The sequence below is a fragment of the Rhea pennata genome, chromosome 16 (genome assembly GCF_028389875.1).
Source record: "Rhea pennata isolate bPtePen1 chromosome 16, bPtePen1.pri, whole genome shotgun sequence".
Taxonomy (NCBI): Eukaryota; Metazoa; Chordata; class Aves; order Rheiformes; family Rheidae; genus Rhea; species Rhea pennata.
In genome coordinates this window covers 17,560,993-17,580,082 of record NC_084678.1, presented here as the reverse complement: position 1 = coordinate 17,580,082, position 19,090 = coordinate 17,560,993, and the positions used below count along the sequence as shown (strand labels likewise).

The 19,090-nt window shown below is 49.5% G+C and overlaps 3 protein-coding genes across 3 annotated transcripts in view; 2 read left to right on the top strand and 1 right to left on the bottom strand.

Annotated features, from left to right (window-relative positions):
* Window positions 1-1,855: 1,855 nt before the first annotated feature.
* On the top strand, window positions 1,856-3,664 carry PDRG1 (p53 and DNA damage regulated 1). Its single transcript, XM_062589627.1, has 5 exons — window positions 1,856-2,007; window positions 2,166-2,241; window positions 2,350-2,424; window positions 2,796-2,876; window positions 3,195-3,664. Exons 1-5 carry the CDS (start codon window positions 1,924-1,926, stop codon window positions 3,275-3,277), a joined length of 399 nt encoding a protein of 132 aa, XP_062445611.1. The 5' UTR covers window positions 1,856-1,923; the 3' UTR covers window positions 3,278-3,664.
* A 184-nt stretch (window positions 3,665-3,848) lies between these two features.
* Window positions 3,849-15,409, bottom strand: TTLL9 (tubulin tyrosine ligase like 9). The gene is made up of 12 exons (XM_062589626.1): window positions 15,339-15,409; window positions 15,123-15,215; window positions 14,079-14,264; window positions 12,074-12,142; window positions 11,675-11,765; window positions 10,815-10,855; window positions 10,640-10,727; window positions 9,717-9,775; window positions 8,691-8,887; window positions 6,859-6,972; window positions 6,265-6,386; window positions 3,849-5,690 (listed from the first exon to the last, which is right to left on the bottom strand). The coding sequence occupies exons 2-12, from the start codon at window positions 15,147-15,149 to the stop codon at window positions 5,620-5,622; spliced, it is 1,065 nt and encodes a 354-aa protein (XP_062445610.1). The 5' UTR covers window positions 15,150-15,215; window positions 15,339-15,409; the 3' UTR covers window positions 3,849-5,619.
* The window catches only part of DUSP15 (dual specificity phosphatase 15), an 18,245-nt gene continuing 14,463 nt past the window's right edge, over window positions 15,309-19,090 (top strand). The window contains 2 exon segments of the mRNA XM_062589565.1: window positions 15,309-15,539; window positions 17,106-17,376. Of these exon segments, the coding sequence (XP_062445549.1) occupies window positions 15,364-15,539; window positions 17,106-17,376 (447 nt within the window). The 5' untranslated portion in view covers window positions 15,309-15,363.

The following is a 19,090-nucleotide window of genomic DNA, read 5'->3' as shown; positions in this document are numbered from 1 at the left end:
TGTTATGAACTTCACCAAAAGCTCTTGAAAATCCAAGTGAATGAGCTGTGACCCTTCCCCTCATCCCGGGAGGGGCGAAAGCACTGCAGAGCTCCGCGTTCAGCTCCAACGCGGCACGGGCCAGGGCCATTGCCAGCGGCTGCGGCCGCCGAAGGCTGAGCTCCTGCGGGCGCCCGCCGGCCCAGGCGGTTCCCGGCCTTGCTCACGTTCACCGCTGCGTCCTCCAGCTGCTGGGAGACGTGTTCCTGCTCAAGGGAATCACCCCACTATGCAAATAAACCGCTCTTACCCTTGGAAGCCTGTTCAGTGTGCTAGCGCATGACAGCTTTGCAACAAGAGCTGCACAGTCCCACAGCGCTGCTCGAACAGGGACGGGGTTGGAAAGCGAGTGGAAAGCGGCTCTAGGAACACACCGAGCTGCGGAGCCGCTCTGCCACGTAACGCCTCCTCCCGGGTGCTTGCTGAGAGGGCTCAAGAACGAGAATATCTACCTCGAGCTTCAAAGAGGCGGTTGGCCTTCGCACACTGCTCTTTCCTAGGCTTATTTTTCCTCACCCTAATGCCCTGATCTGCAGATCTCCTTTCGCAAACATTTGCAAAAACGAGCCAAATTCTGCAATGTTTCCTTGTTAGTTTCTTTGACAAAGCCTTTCGCTTCCCTGACCCTGAGCCTGGCTCCGGGGCGCTATCCCGAGCGCTTCCGCGGGGGAAATCCCTTCTCAGAGCGAAGCGACCACCGCTGCAGACGTGGCAGGGCGCAGCCCCAGCGAAGTGCGGCGGCGACGCCACCGTGACCCATCCGGGGCCTGGGCAAGGGATCGGCCCCCACGTCCCCCTGCCGAAAGGCCCAACGCTGCTGCCAGCCCTGGCGCCTGCCAGCAGCTCCTGAGCCTGGCAGCAAGGACACGGCTGCGTCCGATGGGCTGGGAACAAGAACAGGGACGGGGACGGGGACAAGGATGGGGACAGGGATGATAGGGAAGGAGGTGTGAGGGGAATGGGATGGAGACAGGGATGGGGACGGGGATGGGGACAAGGATGGGGACAGGGATGATAGGGAAGGAGGTGTGATGGGAATGGGATGGAGACAGGGATGGGGACGGGGATGGGGACAAGGATGGGGACAGGGATGATAGGGAAGGAGGTGTGATGGGAATGGGATGGAGACAGGGATGGGGACGGGGACAGGAACAAGGATGGGGACGGGGACAAGGATGGGGACAGGGATGATAGGGAAGGAGGTGTGAGGGGAATGGGATGGAGACAGGGATGGGGACGGGGACAGGAACAAGGATGGGGACGGGGACAAGGATGGGGACAGGGATGATAGGGAAGGAGGTGTGAGGGGAATGGGATGGAGACAGGGATGGGGACGGGGACAGGAACAAGGATGGGGACGGGGACAAGGATGGGGACAGGGATGATAGGGAAGGAGGTGTGAGGGGAATGGGATGGAGACAGGGATGGGGACGGGGACAGGAACAAGGATGGGGACGGGGACAAGGATGGGGACAGGGATGATAGGGAAGGAGGTGTGAGGGGAATGGGATGGAGGCAGGGATGGGGATGGGGACGGGGACAAGGATGGGATGGGGAGAAGGATGGGGACAGGGATGGGGACGAGGACGGCGCTGGGGCAGCGGGGGGGGGACACGAGCCTGGCCGGGAACACGGGCCCCGCCGCGCCCCGCGGCCCTGGCCCCGGCCCCGGCCCCGGCCCGGCCCCGGCCCGGTCCCGGTCCCGGTCCCGGCGGCGGTGCGCGGCCGGGCCGGCGGGGGGCGCCTGTCCCCGCCCGGAACCTGCGTGCGCGGCCGCGGCTGCCGCCCGGCGGGGAGCGCGGCGGACCGGCCCGGCCCGGCTCGGCCCGGCTCGGCTCGGCTCGGCTCGGCTCGGCCCGGGCCAGGCCCGGCGGCGGCGCGGCCATGGCGCGGGACCCGGCCTTCGTGCTGCGCTACCTGGCCGAGGTGGAGGAGCTCGCCGAGGACGTGCTGGCGGCGCGGCAGCAGGTACGGCCCGGCCCGGCCCGGCCCGGCCCGGCTCGGCTCGGCTCGGCTCGGCCCGGCCCGGGGGCCCCGCTGCTCCCCGGCGCCCCCCGCTCCCCCGGCGCGGGCCCCGGCCGCGGCCCGGCGGCGCCCCCGCTGCAGCCCTGCCGTCCCCGCTGCAGATCGTGGACCTGGACGCGAAGCGGAACCGGAACCGCGAGGCGCTGCGGGCTCTGCACAGGGACCCCGACCCCGACGGTGAGGCCCGGGGCGCCGGCCCGGCCCGAGCCGCGTCCCGCGGGGGGCTGGCCCGTGTCGGGGAGGCCGTGTCGCTGTCCGCAGAGGCCTCGTTCCTTCCTCCCTCAGGCAGGGCCATGGTCTGCTTCGGAAACATGTTCATCGAGCTGCCGAAATCGAAGACCGAGGAGATGATGCAGAAAGGTGAGACGGGCTTCTGGAGGGCCCTTCGTGTACGTTCAAGGCTCTGTCCCACCACGGGTTTTGAACCACGCAGGAACTTCTGACTGTGGATAAAAACAGAGATTCCTGCCATTCCTCATGTTGTGCCGTCCTGGACACAGTATCGGAGGGAAGCACTTTTTGGTCGAAAGTGAACTTTTTCTGTAGGCAGCAGAGAACATGCAGTGAGTCCATGTGCTCAAGGTTGTAAAGAGAACACAGCTCACAGGAGTCCTCTCCTGCCACCCTACACTTAGGCTTCAACCCTGAATGTCTCCCAGCAGTGGCCAGGAGTCGGGGTAGTTGGGTGTTAACGCACACAACGCTTCTTACCATGCTCTCCCTTTTCTCAGATCAGGAGCATTTGGATGAGGAGATAAACAAGCTTCGGAAAGAGCTGCGCACGAAGGTCAACCGCCTCTTTGAAGCTCAAGGTAGATATTCTCATTTTTGAACCCTCTCAGCAGATGTTACGTGGCAGGAGCAGCTCAGCAGCTCGGTGTATTCCTAAAGCTGCCTTTCCACTCGCTTTCCAACCCTGTCCCTGATCAAGCAGCGCTGTGGGACTGTGCAGCTCTTGTTGCAAAGCTGTCATCCACTAACACACTGAACAGGCTTCCAAGTTACTCTGGATGACTCCATATCAACTTCCAGGGCTATCACTGTCTTCCATAAAATCCTTGCAGTGTTTAACATGGGCTACTTAATGTTTTTTGTAGCACAACCCTGATTTTCTGCTTGCTTTCTCTCAGGTAAAGCTGAGCTGAAAGGATTTCACCTGAACCCCATGACTGCTGAGGAAATGAAACTAATCAATCGCGTACTGGAAGGCTGAGGTGGCGGTGGCATCACCATGACCATGTGCAAATAGTGTTGCTTACCAAAGCGTATTTAGGCTGTCACTTGTGAAACTCACATTGCTGTATCAGTGACCAGCCTCCAAGGTTTCTGTTTTTTTTTTTCTTTAGGAAAACATCTGTATTCCTGGAAACTTTCTCAAGTGGTATTTACCTGATAGGCATTGGGAAGCATTTGGCTCCTCAAATAGAATGCTGCAATTTCTTTGGAGTATAAACTGTTCCTTCTCCTTGCTGGATAAGGATTGGATGCTGGCACCATGCAGAGGAAAATGTTATAACACAGGCTCATTCAAGACATTTGACAGACTGCCATTGTTAGGGTGGAAGTGGGATTATTAAAGTCTGAGAAACGGCATTCCAAACAGCGTGCATGTTTTGGTTGTGTGTGTGGTTTTTTTTTTTTTTTTTTTTTGTTTTTTTTTAATATGTAATATCTTCTGTAATTTAGCTTCAGTGCTAGTTCATTCTAGTGTCAGGAACAGGAGTAGGAGGGAAGGAACTGTGAATCCACAGTATGTCCAAAGCATAAAGGAAGATTGTGTAAGCCTGTGGTATTAGAACAAAGTAAAACTATACATCAAAAACACTCAAGGAATCTTTTTAAATATGTGTAGGGAGGGATACAAGAAGGCAGTAGCCTTTTAGTCTCAATGGGAAAACATTTACTACTGTCAAGTTGGAAGGCAAGAGAAGAGAGAAAACAAGGCTTTCAAGACTAGACGAAGGGATAAAATGTTTAAAAACAGACATATCCTTGGCCTATCTTGTAGTAAAAGGGCAGTTGATTTAACCAATAGTTGTTTCCTCAAAGGTTTTAAAATTTGTCTTCTGTACTACCCTAGCCACTCTGAATTTGCTACCCCAACACAAGTTAAACTATAATAAGACTAAGAAAAATTAAACATAAGTAGTAATGGACTAAGGTGAGTTTGACTACTTCTACATATGGGAAAGTTTCTGGGTCTTGATGAGCTCTTTCTTATTTGAACTTCTTAAATTCTATTAAAAATTGCTTTATAGAAGTTTAAACATGTGAGTTGTACTTGTTGCATTCACTCTAGCTAGTTCACCTGTTCTGTCAAACTTTACATGCTTAAAGCAAAGTTGCATCTGACCTCTTGCTTGCTCAGTTCCCTTTTGCAGCTTCTAAACAGCTGTGCAGAACTTTAAACAGAAGGCCTCTGTTTTCCCAACTCCCAAATCCAGCCTTCCAGTTTTATGTTAAATGTGAATCTTCTGGACAACTCTGTATTGCCATGACCAGTTTCACATGTACATGAAATTTAAGCAGAGTTTAGACAGAAAAATCCTGTTTCAGACTCCTTAAAACTGTTTTTTTAAGTATAAAAACCAGGTAGGCTTACTTAAGTTTTAAAATTCTGTAGCTTTGCAGGAAGCAAAGATGTTCACTACAGGCTTAAGTTTCAGATACACAGTTTAAAAAGAAGTTCAACTTGTGAACTGAACTGTTTTGCCTGTAGCTTTTCAGAAAGTTACATCTTTTCTAAATAGGAGCAGTAGTATGTTGTTCAATCCGTGTATATAACTGCATTCTTACATAACCTGTGTAGTACAGTCAGTGTCTCTAACATGTGATGGCAAGATTATTTTTACAGTATCACAGCAACAGGTTTTATGAGCTGACATGTTTCCATAGTAGGAGCAGCAGGAGGATCAGATGCCTGCCTGCCTTAAAAGCTTCGTTTTGCTTGGCAGAACGTGTTCAGCTTCTTCATTTCCTTACAGAGTACTAAAGTAAGCTGTCCTTTGGGGGACACTCATGGCTAAGAAGCTAGCATCACTAGTGTCACCCATTATGAAGTATTTTATTCAAGTTCTTCCAGCCACTTGGTTCTAAAATGACGAGTTAACATATTTGATCCAAAGAACCTCTCAGTCCTACTCCTGTCTGCAGGGCACATCCACAGCTGCACTTAGCACACAAAGTGGAATTCCTTTCCTGCTAGTCCAAACCAACACACCAAACCACAGCTGCAGCCTGCAGTGTAGAACAGCACCAAGTAATCTTTTCCTGTAGGGTTAGCTCCAGCCACAACCCCCCATAACTAAAATACTTAACTGTACCATTGTTAAAACTCAGCTCACTCCTGTTGTTGGTTTAGATAATATATAGGATTAATTTGTTAAGGTTTCCCCAGCTTGGGAGCTGTAACAGTTAAACTTACAAACCAAGACCAACAATCTTGTGCTGAGGCAGCAAGTGCCAGAAAGAAGTGGGAACTGCTGCACTACAATATGAGTAAAAGACTTGAGATTCTTCCACGATGATTTCTCACATCCAAGCTTTGGGTCAGCATTACAATTTTTGCTGGGCACGAAGACTCCTGAAAAGCTGCTTCAGTTGTTTCTTCCTGTCATTGTAGCAGCCTGCAACGAAAGCATTAACTGGAGAGTTTTATGTGACTGTACTCTTCTTTCCTGTAAAGGAATAAGATAATTGCCCACTTCCAGATAAAGCTGTATTCTACTTTGTTCATTTGGAATTACAGCCAGAGATGACTATAGGCACACTGAGTAAAAGAAATCTATGATACATGCTTAGCTTCACTGGAGCATGATTTAAGAATCCCAGAACTACTTCACTTCAGTAAAATACACTATGTCAAAAAAGTCCCTAATAAACAGTTACCACAATGACTGTGGAGCAGTTTTTGAAGCAAAGCTGTCATGTGAAGAAGTCTGCAGTGGCTTAAAGTACAGGCCTATAAACAAAACTGTTGCCACTACATTTATACACTTGTTTCCGACAGTGCTCCTGCAGTCTGATTACTTGCATCCACTTTTGGAAAGCATTTGCTCCTTTCGGACTCTTAATCACGTAAGAGCACACATACTCTGTTCTTTTGTTCTCAAGTGAGAAGTGTGTGCTCTCTTCTGGTTGACATACAGATAGCCTAAGAACCTGAGTAGGGCACTCTGCCAGCTCTAGGTGAGTAAGTACCTAAATGGGTATTTGCCATGAAGTTCTCACTCAGTGGTGTATCCAGGCTTCCTTCTCTGCTGACAGGTCCATCGTTCCATATCAGGTCAAAGCCTCCAACACGCTTCTCCTTCCCTGTCAGCCTACAACATCAAATGCATATACTGAATTACCTGAGTAATGGCAATCATCTGTCTGCACACGAATAAACTTCAGTCAATCAGAGACAAAGCTGAACAGCTGAAAGCAGTGGATATCTTTATATATAAGCACAGTTGCAAAGTCAATCACAAAGTCACGCAAGGCACACTTCTTGGAACACAGAGCTCAAAGAGCAAGGTAAGTGTGGGAGGCACGATACAGAATGGACTCTGAAAGAGTTCTTGTGCAAGTCCCAGCTCCAACACCAACTCCATTCCCCTTACAGCCCTGTGTTGCTTTGTTTTCCCACTCTGAAATGCAAGTATGCTTGCTTACTTTGCTGGTTTTAGAAAATCATTACGTAAGGGTTATAAAGCTTAGAGTATTATGATCAGCTGCGTAGAAAAGACAGAACCAGACCATCTATTTCATGCATTTTAATAAAAACCATTAGAAGATAAAGATCTTTCCCACCTGCCTTCCATGTCCACAATATGAAGTGTATCTTTGAGAAGATGACATTTGAGTTCATAGTCTTCCTGGCTACTGGCAGCAAGGGAAGGTGAAGCATTTACCTCAAGAAGCCAGCTAAGGAGAAAAAATGAGCCGTAAATTATGGAGAAATTGGCATGTTTGCCAATGGTTCATCTAATAGAAAAGTCCATAAACAAAAACAACATTAGATTGCTAGCAGGCAGGAATAAGAGTGTAAAGCAATAGGAAATCTAACCTCAAATCTCATCCCTGTATGCTGAGCCAAAGAACATTCTGAGCTTATTGCGAAGTTTCTATTCCTGTTCTCAGTAGTAATAAAGAAAAAATCCCCCTTGCACGCAGAAAGGTATACAAGTTAAGAACAAAGTCTAGATGTAACAGTAAATGCTGGGGATAATTCACAGAATAAACATTAACCCTTTTCTCATGGAGAAACACAGATGTATCCTGGGAACAGTTTCCTAAGACAATGCAAAAATAGTCAAATAATTCTCCTATAAAAACCCAGTAAAAGCAGCAAACTGCAACAACAATATCTGAGAATTACAATGACATCGTTGACTTTCATTCCAAATCACTACAGTTAGATTTGTTTCCTAAACAACTAAAGTTACTCCGCTTCTTTATGTGCTGACTGTCTAAGTGGTAATTTGGTTTGAGGCTATGAACAAACAAGACTGTATGAATTAGGGCCATCCAAGACCACAGCTGAGCTGCATTTATTTGCTCACTTGAAATAAAGTTGTCTCCAGGGGCACTGCATGAAATATTGGACTGATGCTGACAAGACATGCAGCTTTAACAGGTATACCAGTTACTCCATATTTTTAAAGAAAAGAAGAATAAAAGTTGGGAGAAGACACTTCATAAAAGAACACTGTCAACATAAAACATATCTTAAGGAAATTTCTTTAACCATAGTACTAATAGCACTTTACACGATTAAGGCTGGAAGAATAAAAATCGTATTTGCTTGTCACTTCTTAAGTATTAGTTGCTGTTTCTATTTTTTCAACTTGGATAATTACAAGTCAGTTGCACTTTCAGATTCCTGCTGTTGCAATACTTGGGTTGCAAATATAGTGGATGAAAAATTGAGACTTTCAGCTGAACTTAATTGATACATATTTTTCATTTTTAAATACAGCTTTTCTCCCTGGCTAAAAAAAAAAACTTAAAAGTTTTCCCGTTTTTTTTTTTTGTTGTTGTTTGTTTGTTTGTTTTTTAATCCTCCACTCCTGTGGAGCTCATTTTCTCTCCACTATTAACAGAAGAACATACTTCAGTTTTGATCTGCCTTTTGGCCAGCATATCACAGATAAAAGGAGTCATATTCTAGTGCTAGCAGCCTAATAGCAGTGGCTGGACATTTATCAATGCTCATGGGACACTGCTGTAATATACTGTGTCTAGACTCATAAACAGCAGAAGAGATCATGGTAACCCTCACATTTCTGGTATTTGCTGTTCTACTTGTGATATGTTGATACTGGGGAAAAAAATGCCCAAAATAGCAGGTTTACACAACACAGCACTAGAAGTACGGACAAATTTACATGTTGTTGCACTCAGCTAAAAAGCCCTGATACTCGGAGCAAACCCAGCTACATTGCTTCTAGATTTTAGCTTCCTTCATATAAAACAGTTCAAGTATCTTTACATTTCACTTATAGTTCCTGGATGGCTGACTCTAAGCCAGCTTACGAGCACCAATCCACGCAATACAGAAGCACCCAAAGCATTTCTATGTCCCAGGGAAAGTAGCCAGCCTGATATTGTAAACGCTTGTATATGTTTATTAACACCCTTACGGTTTCAGATCCTGATCGATCAAGATGTCATATCCATAGAGCTCAAAGCAGTGTTTGTCACTGATAATCACTTTCTGAACACTCTGAAGGCTCTTGATGAAAATGTTGTCCATATCCGCAAAGAGAACTTCCACCAATTCTGCTCCATGCTTGGCAGTCAGGTACTGTCTGAGCTGCTGAATCATCCACTTGCAGCCCTGAGACATCCAAATGCAATTATAGAAAACTGTTCTGAATAGATGACGATGCATTCGGTCTGCTAAAAATCACCACTCTACAGCCAAGCAAAAATTCTTAGTAAAAAGCTAGACATCAAAGGGTAGGGACCACTAATCCCACAGTGCAGTTAAGCTCTTTGAGCTTGATTAATGTGTGGCACTAGAAAAAATATTGTTAATGTTCCCATCGGAAATTCCCTACCAGCAATCATCTCATCTACTATCAGCGTATTGCAGAGACACTCCTTTCCATATAGACAGGAGATTTATAGAAGGGAGCAGCCTATAAAATGGAAAGTTCAACATAGTCCTTTATTACTATCAAATGTTGACTTTTGTTTCAGTATCACTAAGAATCTGACATCTAAGGTTTTTTTTTCCTCTCTTTCAACTGTTGCCTCTTGAGACAGGAAGCTTAACAGTGCCAGCTGCATGTGGAAATATTAGGTTTGTTGTACTACTGCGGTCTTAGAAGTGCAGAGCTAAGCAATAAGGTATCTAAATCTCAGATGAGCACTAACCAGAAACTTATGATGTTTGAAGTCAAAAAGATCAGCCTTATAGATGAGCTGACAGCTGTAAAGCAACCGTCAAAGCAGAGTGCTTGCCCACTCTCTCTCCCCTAAAGCTTCTATCAATGAGATCACATTTATGGGTCTCTGGAGACAAGACAGCACATTTGAGTGGCTGCAGCACACATCCACAGCATGGCAGCTGGCATGATGAGGTCAGCTTGCTTGCATCTGCCAAAAGAGTCCAAATGGCAGGCATCAAGGGAATAGCCTACAGACGGCGCATATCCACTCACCTTCTCTGGATCATAATCAGGTGCAGTCTTTTGCACAGCAACATTTGTGAGATGAACATCTGGCAAGAAGTGGAGATAAGGATCAAAGACAAACAGACAATGAACAACTAAATATTGAATTCTTACTTTAAATCATTCTTATCTGCCCCAATGCCAATTAATTATCCTCTCTAATCACAGGCTTCAGCCACCCAATCTTATGTTTAAGACTATGTGATGATATCTCATAAAAAAAAAATCACAGAAAAAAAGAACAAAAGTCAGAAGTAATGAAAAATAAGCATCTAGAAAAAAAGAATATACGACTGCCCTGAGCTTACACTGTCCCTCATGACCGGCATGAAGCCCTTCACAAAAGTATGCCTCCAACCCTCAGTGTGCCTACATCCAAGAACATTTGTTGTACCACTCTGGAATGGTTCTTGACCATTCAGACTATGAACTCTGCTGAACTATCACTGAGAAAAGTGACAGGTTTTTCCTGACTCTTAAGCTGTTAAATTAAGGTGCAGTATCTTTTAGGAGGATATGTTAATCAAATAAAATCAAACTCAATACAGTAGCAAGTGTGACACATAGGAAATCAAACAGTTCTACCCAATAAATCATTTTGTTATTAACTTCTATGAAACTAAGCAAGAAGAAAGGCTGCAAGAATTCCACCACTAACAACAAAACCAAAACTGACATTTCACCACTGGCCCTTGCTGATATTTCACACTGACATTTTTAGTGATCTGCTGACTGGTCTTTCTACAGAAAAGATAGGAGAGAGACCAAACGACAGCAGTAGGAACGGGACAGGAGAATCCTATAGGTGTTTGGAGGAATCAGAAGTGACAAGATATATCCAATATCAAACATAAAAATGGTATATTCCTTTTCTTACCCCTCTTTATAGCACACACAGATAGGTAGGATACAATGATCATCTATGCTGTTCAGAGTAAATCGTGTATTAGAAAAACGAGCAAATCCATCTCTGTATAACCAGGCCTTCAGTGGGATGTACTGAGAGAAAGGAAGAGAGTAACCAAGCATTAAGACAAGAAAATCTAGTTCTGGCATAGCAACTACATAATGGCATTTTGCACTTACAGATGTCACTAGAACGTAAACTCTCAAGTCAAACTTTCGACCTGTGAAACACAGAAATATATAATACAATAGAGGAATTGATATTGCCAAATAAAATTAAAAATATCTAATATGAAAAGTTTATCTATAAATACACATTCAAAAGTAAATGGATTATAATTCACACTTTTTGTTACTTTAGGAGGAATTGTGTGAATATTTATCTAATCTTAAAAACACCAGTAGGACCATTACTCCAAACTGAGAATTATAGACATGTTTCTGAAAAAATAATGCAAGATTTAAGTTAGCATTCCTTTGAATTATTTTGGTGAATACTTGGGCATACACACTAATGAAGTGATGATTAATCTAAGAGAGATTAGTGGTTGGTTCGTTTTTTAAGATCTCAGAATAGTTGAAGTTGGAAGGGACCTCTGGAGATCATCTAGTCCAACCTCCCCCTGCTCAAAGCAGAATCAGCTAGTGCAGATTGCCCATGACCATGGCCAATTGGGTATTAAGCATCTCCAACGATGGAAATTCATCTGGGCACCTGTTCCAGTATCCAACCACCGTCATGACATAACGTGTTATGTCATAATCAATTATGTCTTGAACTAGTTCTAATGATTCTTCACCAGACCACTTTCACATTCTTGGAAGCTTTCTCTTAGCAAACCACTAAGCTACCACACTATAGATACTGAGACTGCATATCATTCTCAGTCACATTTAGGCTCAGAAACAATTCAGAGAAAATAAGTCACTTACAATTCACCAAGCAGATCTATGATATCCTATTTTCCAATAGTAACATCATCTATTAGGATGTTGCTTTCCACATACCAGAAAAGCATAGACTTTGGTGGACATCTTACCTCCTATTAAATATGGATTTTCAATATATCGCTGAGCTACATAAATCTCTACTTGTGTTTCATCTTTCTGATCGTCTGTGCGGAGGCCATCCTGTAAAAGAAACCACACACAATTTCCCTCTTCAGGGATGTATAAGAAAAGAAGGTGACCAACACCCAGTTTTTCCAGAAGCCCAATGTCCATATAAGAAGACAGATTCCAGAAAAAGTATCCAACTGTTCAGTAAAAGCCACCGTAAGAAACTTCGATGCTGCCCTGAAGAACTGTGAAGAAATTCTGCACAAGACAGGCATGGGCAGACAGAACAAGTCACTAGCAGCAAGAAAGGATGAAACAGCAAAAGAGCAAACTGCCAGTTGGACATTCCCCCAAAAGGAGAGAGAGAGATTAGTTCTCACCTTCTTCCAGTCAATGATATCTTTGAGTTTTCGAAACAGAAAAATTCCTTTACCTTGTGACCTGCCAACCTGCAGCACAGAAGAGCAAAGTTGCTTATTTTAGTGTTATGTTTTCCTGCTATTCCCCAGAATTTCGGTATAGAAGACCTGCATAACCTGATTCATCATATACTTGCATCCAAGCTTATTTCTTTAAGGTTAAGGTGGAAAAGGGGGAATTAAGGATCCACGAACAGCTCTTGATTGCAAACAGCTTAGACTTACAAGTGCTAGGAGTATTCCTGAAGGAATGGGCAGAACATGCAGACATCTTATGAGGAAGTTCAATAGTATTGGGGAGCTGGGGTGGGGGGAAGAAGTCACATGCTTGCAGAAAAGTCAGTATTACAACATACGTTGTTGAGAATTTAAGTTACATTTTAAGTTTGTGAATGCACAAAAGAACTTAATTAAACAGGAAAGCCATGAAAGATACCAGAGAACAATGACAAACAAGAACAGAACAATCTTGAAGACAGCCTAGTTTGTATTATACATTTAAAGTGGCTGAAGAGTGGCTCAGATAAACCACCAGAGAGGCAAGACTCCAACAGAGTACCTTCTAAAGAAGTCCACCCACCTTCAGTGCTAGGATTCAGCATTGCACCTTCCCTGGCCAGAATGTGGATGAAGGCAACCTGAGGCATCATGACACGGGGCTGCTCAAGAGCATGGACCGACAGAGGGAGTTACACAGAGTTTATTTTTACTTGCCTGTGAGTTTTGAGGTCAGTCACAAACTATTTAAGTTGTTGTTATAATTTCAGTAATCATAGTCTTTTCATTTACTCATTTACTGTGTTCTGGTTATTTACAATGTTAATTGAGGTTGTGGGCACAAAATCAGCTTAATATAAGGTTTTTTTATTGCCAGTTAACACATCCCTATTTGTAGGGTTGGATAATCACTAGCTGCTATCCTCCTGGCTATAATTCACATGTTAGTCTGCATAATTACCTCCCATTCACTTCTCACAAGCATACCCTTACTGACAGACCTGACTTGCAGAGTAAGGCAAATTGTCCTGTCCTAGCCTCTTTGGCAGACCTACAGCACAAAGTGAAGAGATTTTCCTCTTGCAGGCCTCACAGATGGATGTATTCTTAATTATCTGCAAGAGCACAACACTTGTGATGTTAAACACCTTGAATCAGCTGGCAGCAGCAAGGCATTTCTCAGCTTCATGTAGTATTCCTGTAATTTCTAAAGGAATCACAATTTTTCCTTGGTTCCCAGGATACTGGCTGAAGTGGAACTTACTGCATTCAGCACATTCAAGTTTTGAGGGACAAATGAGATTTGGAATATGGGGCTACACTTGATATCTCTAACAGTAAAGCACAGAGAAAATAACGCCAACGAAATCCACTCTAACTTGCACTTCAGGCTGCTCATGGAGTCTCTCGTAATCTCTTCACATTCTTGGGATGAAAATCCTTAGTAGGTTGGCAGGACTTGCAAGAGCTACCATATAATATAGAGGGATTTCTTTAAAACCAACAAGTGTTTTCATAGATCCATCTTTAAGGACTGCCCAAACATGTTACTTAACTATTAAGTCCAGTTAAACAGCTGTTCTGCATACACACATTTTTTGCACACATGCAGCTGAACCGAACAATTTCAGAGCATGAATCTGGACATAACCCCACAGCAAGAGTCCCTGGGAGCACACTCTATTTCTTCACAGAAAAATTCAGCATTTTCTATCTTCACCATTAAGTTAACTTTGGCTGAACAAACAAACTGAGCTGGTTTTCAACTGCTAGAATAAACTGTTACACGAAATGAAACGTTTTTGTAGTATAAATTGACCAGAAAACTGGCCAGAAGCATCACTCCTTCTAGCCACCTTGCTATGTGCAATTCTTCCTGCAGATTTCCTGAATATTTTCCTCTCCTTCTAAAGACTGAAAGCATCCATTCATCTCCGTCTCACTTTCCCTAGGACAGCACCATACTTACTGGTTTCATAATCCAAGTGATGCCAGGATTCTTGCGAAATTCTTCCACAAACAAGTGGTACTCTAAAGGCATTTCAAAGGTCTTTGGAAAAAAGTCACATTTTGTTGCCTCAAGTTTTCCTGCTTCTCTTTCCAACTGCTTCCGAAACCTCTTCAGATTCTTCACTAGATAGTTCTTCCGAGTCAGCTGAGTAAAAAGAAATGTAAGGTTAGGCTCAGCAGATGCTCACATCTTCTGAAGCACCACCCTCTTCTCACTCGCCCTTAAGATGTTTCTGGTGACATCTAAGAATCAACTGCACCTCATGTTCATCAGGAAAAAAAACCCACACGTTTATATGGAAACCATTTAGAACTGTTTTTATTTATTTAGTTTCCTTTGTGGAGAATTTCTTCTTTTTCATCTCAGCATGAACATAGGGAAGCTAGAACAGAGTAGGTCTTACAAGCCACGCTTTACCACTTTTAGGAAACCTTTCAGTTCAGTTAGCATATTAATTTCCAGGACAGACAGCAAGTGTTTGCAGTCAGACCTCCCCTGAAAGTTGTTACCCCCATGGCTGCGCTGGAAACGTATCATTCCCTGGACCACTGCAACTGTGGTTCAGGAGACGATACATTTCCATTGTCAGTCTTGATTTCTGCCAACAGCGTTAAGCATGAAAGCACAGGGAATCCTGCTCAGGTGCCTTACTATAGGGGAAGCAACATCCAAGAAAGCATCAGGGCAGACCCCTGAAACAGTAAGAGTTTTAGCAGTGACAACTAAATCTGGCCACAAATACAAGTCAAACTCCCTCAAATACAGCCATTTTGGGGCACCTATTGCAATGCAGCCACCCTCAAAGGTATTTAAAGTACAGGTTATCTTCTCTGGGGCAAATGAGTGCCTCCGTTCTAATGGACTTGCAGGAGATGGTGCTTGGGCTATGTTAGGAAACTCAACTTCACCCGTGGAAGGGAGTGTCTGTGTTTTAACCAGAGCCCTTAATGCAACCATTTTTCAAATTTGCAGGGGTTATGGGCTTACGGAGATGTACCAAACCTGGAGCACAGCAGAGTGAAAAGTCATGTTCCTGAGCAAATTCCCTCCCAAGACAGAGGGATGTTGACAGATTCAGAGGAGGGTTCAGCAGAGCTGCCGGGAGGCAGGGAAAAACATTACAAGGTATTTCCACCCTTCCCGTAACCGCTTCCCCTGGAAATTTACTGCCAGCTCGGGCGCACGCCGCGCGCCGCAGCCCCTCGCCGCGGCTCCCACCTCGTAGTGGTTGCGGAAGTGGCAGATGCGGACGTGCTCGTCCATGTACGTGTGGTCGAAGTGCTCCCGCAGCCAGCCGACGTCGCACCAGTGGAAATCCCACTCCTCCTCGCTGCGGGCAGAGCGCACGCCGCGAGGAAGGCGCCCGCCGCGGCGGAAGAGCCGCCGCCGCGTTGGGGCCGTCCCCCGCCCTTTCCGAAGGTAACAGCCCCGCGCTCCCCGGCGCTTACCCCTGCGCCGGCAGCCAGCCGGGCCGCCGGCTCAGCACGTCGCGGACGGCGCCGCCCGCGCCGCACCTGAAGCGGATGCAGCCGCGGGGAGGCGGCGGCGGCGGGCCGGGCCCGGCCGCGCCGCGCTGCGCCGCCGCCCGCCGCTCCCTGGGCTGCGGGCCGCGGGCCGGGGCTCGGGGGCCGGTGCTCTGCGGGGAGAGGAGCGGGAGGCGGGCGGTGAGGCCGGGGGCTGCCGCCGCGCCGCGCCGCGCCGGGCCAGGCCCCCCTCACCTGCCGCCTCGCCATGGCGCTGCTAGGCCGCGCCGTCCCTATGGCAACCGGGGGGGGGGGGGGGGGGCACGTCCCCATGGCGACCAAGGGGGAGGGCCGCGCCGTCCCTATGGCAACCGGGGGGGGGGGGGGGGGCGCCGTCCCCATGGCGACCAATCGGGCGGGGCCGCCGCCGCGCAGCAGGGGGCGCCCGCGGGCAGGGGCCGCTGCCTGGCCCGACCGGGCCTGGCCCCTCCCGTGACACCCGCCCGCGCCGTGACACCCCCGGCCCGATCCTCCTCCCATTGATCCTCCCCCGTAACAGCCCTCGACCCGGCCCCACGGGGGCCTGACCCCCCCCCCCCCATGGCACCGTCTGACCCATGGGACCTGGTCACTTCTGCGACGCTCCTGGCCAAGTCCCCCACGTGACGCTCCCATGACACCCCCCGACCCGGCCCCACTGGGCCCAGTCCCCCCCCCCCATGACACCCCCTGACCCGGCCCCACCAGCCCCGGTCCCCCCCATGACACCCCCCGATCCGGCCCCCCCATGACACCCCCTGACCCAGCTCCACTGGCATGGTCTCCCCATGACACCCCCCAACCCGGCCCCACTGAGTCCGGGCCCCCCCCATGACACCCCCTGACCCGGCCCCACCGGGCCTGGTCCGCCCCCATGACACCCCCCGACCCGGCCCCACTGGGCCCAGTCCCCCCATGACACCCACTGACCCAGCCCCACCGAGTCCGGTCCCCCCCCATGACACCCCTCGACCCGGCCCCGCCGGCCCCGTTCCCCCCCCGTGGCACCCCCCGACCCGGCCCCATTCCCCCCCCCATGGCACCCCCCAGGCCCTTTGCGCATCCCTCTGCCTCCCTTTCCCAGCCGGCGGGAGTCGGGGACGCGGCGCCTTCGCTTAGCCAGAAAGGAACGGGAGAACCGGGCGAAGCAGCGAAGCCCCGACACCTCACGCGGCTCCTCGCGCTTCCCGAGCGGCGGGGCAGAGCCGGGGGCCCCTTGGCGGGGGGCCGCGGCCGCGCGGAGCGGAGCCGAGGCCACCGAGGGGCCGCAGAGGCCCCGGCGGCGAGCCGGGCTTCGCCGCGGCGCGGGTGCCAGGGTGGGCCGGAGCCGCCCGGGCCGGCGGCTGCCCGCGGCGCGGGGGGCCGCCGCCGCCGCGCCGGCCCGGCGAGGCAGAGCCGCACAAAGGCGCTTGTTCCCCACACTGGCGCTTTGTTGGGCCTCGCGCCGCCGCCGGCCCCAGCGCTCCCACATGATCGCTCATAGGTGGAGTTTCTCCGCTCTGGCCGAGGCGGCGGCGGCCGGCGCCGGAGCAGCCTCCGCCGGCGGGAGGCAGGCGGCTGCGGCAGGAGCTGCCGGCGGCGCGGATTTGCTCCGAGCCGGGAGAGGCACGGCGGCCGCGCGGACGTCGCCGTCGGTGCCGCCGGGCAGAGCCGCCCCCGCCTCCGTGGGGCAGCGGTCCTGCAGGAGCAGAGCCCGGCGCGACGCGAGCCCGGCGTCCAGCGCGGGGACCGGCATGGGGAACGGCATGAACAAGGTAAGGAGAGGCGCTCGCCGTCGCTCCGAGACGCGCCCGCGATTCGGCTGCGAAGCTTCTCTAGCCGAGCGGCTCCTTCGCCGGCCGGCCGAGGGCAGCGGGAGGGGAAGCAGGCGGGGAGCCCGCGCAGAAGGCGCGCGAGGCCGGAGCTCGGGTCTCGTCCTGGCGGCGGTCCGGCGGCCGCCTCCGGCCCGTCCTCTCGGAGCGCGCGGGCTCCGTGCCGGGGCGGTGGGTAGGAGGACGACAGCTCGCAACGAGGCCGTCCGCATCGGGAGACCTTCCCACCACCTCTAACGCGCAGCTCGCCAGGGCTGCGCGGCGCTCGGAGCATCACTTGGTGGGGGACACAGGCCACGGGCAACTAGAGGCAGCTTCTTTCTGCAGAGATCTCCATCTCCTGATCTTTAACACTCCCTCCCAAGCATAGCCACTCCTCGCCAGCGTTTTCTAATGTTTTAGATGGAGCTGTAATACCCCATTTTATCCAGCGAAGGGGAGACCAGAATGTTACTGGTGATGGGAATGTGCCATTATCCACGGCTCCGCAGTCTCCTCTTGGGAGCCGTCCTAGCTAAGTGGACATCTCGCAGCATCTCATTTCTGGTTCAGCAGCTGAAAGTTACTCTATTAAAGGCACCCTGTCAATACAAAGTTGATCTAAAATTTTAAAAGTCATAAAAAGGCTCTTAAAATCATTAGACCAGTAGAAATATTTTCAAATGTGGGCAGTAAGATAAGGGCAAGAATAATTTCTTCTTGTACAATTCCCTGCCAAACATTAAAGCAGGGAGAAACCGATAGTGAAATTGTCTGTAAACAAGTGTGAAGCAGACTATTAATTTTCATCATCCAAGATGGGAGAAATGGAAAACAAAAACAGTTAAGGGTAAAAATGTATGTAAAGTATTCTGCTGCTGTCATTGAGAGCACTATTATCCAGGGCAAGACATTGTAAAGCGACTATGTTTTCATCACGAGAAGCTGAATTCCAGGAAGCGAATAGAGCTAAGGTGCAGGGTGCACGATGATCCCCCCCAGGCCTGCCAGAACTCCGGGGGCTCCACGCGGAGCAGAACGGAGGAGAGCGTAAGGCCGAGCCGCGAGGAAGGGGTGGCTCGGTGCCCTCCTGGCTTCTGCCGCTCCAGCTGAGGGTGTCCCTAGTGGAGCCCTTTACCTTCTCCACGCCTGTTGTTTCCCTGTCCGTTAAAAAGCAGTACTGCCGTGGGTCACGGGCGTAGTCCCAGGCTGCACTGAGGCATGCTCGGCCTGAAAAGCTTGGATAAAAAGTACAATCAAACAAGTTATCGATAATAAACAAACAGGCGGAGCGATAAAAAAGCCGTGACAGACTTGCCGTGGCTCTCGCCGGGGTTACGGCAGGCCGCGGGAGCCCCGAGCGCGGGGCAGCTGCGGCTCGGTGCGAGGGCTGCCCGACCGGGCGGCCGCCGAGCCCTGCCGGCGGCAGCCCTGGGGTCACACGCGTTCGGCAGTGCCCCTGCTCCTCGGGGCCTCGCAGCAGCGAGAGCTGGGACAACTCTCAGGGACTTAAGACAGGTCACTTTGAAGGCAGAACTTTTACCTTGCTGCTTAAGGCTGGGTTCACACTGGAGGGGACCCCCAAGGCTCTACTGGGCTTTGCACGTGACACTGGGGCGTACCAGAGCGCCCGTGCTGCCCGGGCACCCGAGGCAGCGAGGCTACGTGGCTCCGCGTG

What these genes read in the sequence shown, in the direction of transcription:
- TTLL9 (XM_062589626.1), bottom strand. Translation starts at nt 15,149, where the DNA reads ATGACTTTTCACTCTGCTGTGCTCCAG. An exon ending in TTTACGTTCTAGTGACATCT is followed by an intron (nt 10,728 to 10,814) that starts GTAAGTGCAAAA and finishes CCTTTCTCTCAG; the next exon opens with TACATCCCACTGAAGGCCTG. An exon ending in ATTGTGGACATGGAAGGCAG is followed by an intron (nt 6,387 to 6,858) that starts GTGGGAAAGATC and finishes TTGATGTTGTAG; the next exon opens with GCTGACAGGGAAGGAGAAGC.
- PDRG1 (XM_062589627.1), top strand. Translation starts at nt 1,924, where the DNA reads ATGGCGCGGGACCCGGCCTTCGTGCTGCGCTACCTGGCCGAGGTGGAG. An exon ending in TGCTGGCGGCGCGGCAGCAG is followed by an intron (nt 2,008 to 2,165) that starts GTACGGCCCGGC and finishes TCCCCGCTGCAG; the next exon opens with ATCGTGGACCTGGACGCGAA. An exon ending in CCGCCTCTTTGAAGCTCAAG is followed by an intron (nt 2,877 to 3,194) that starts GTAGATATTCTC and finishes GCTTTCTCTCAG; the next exon opens with GTAAAGCTGAGCTGAAAGGA.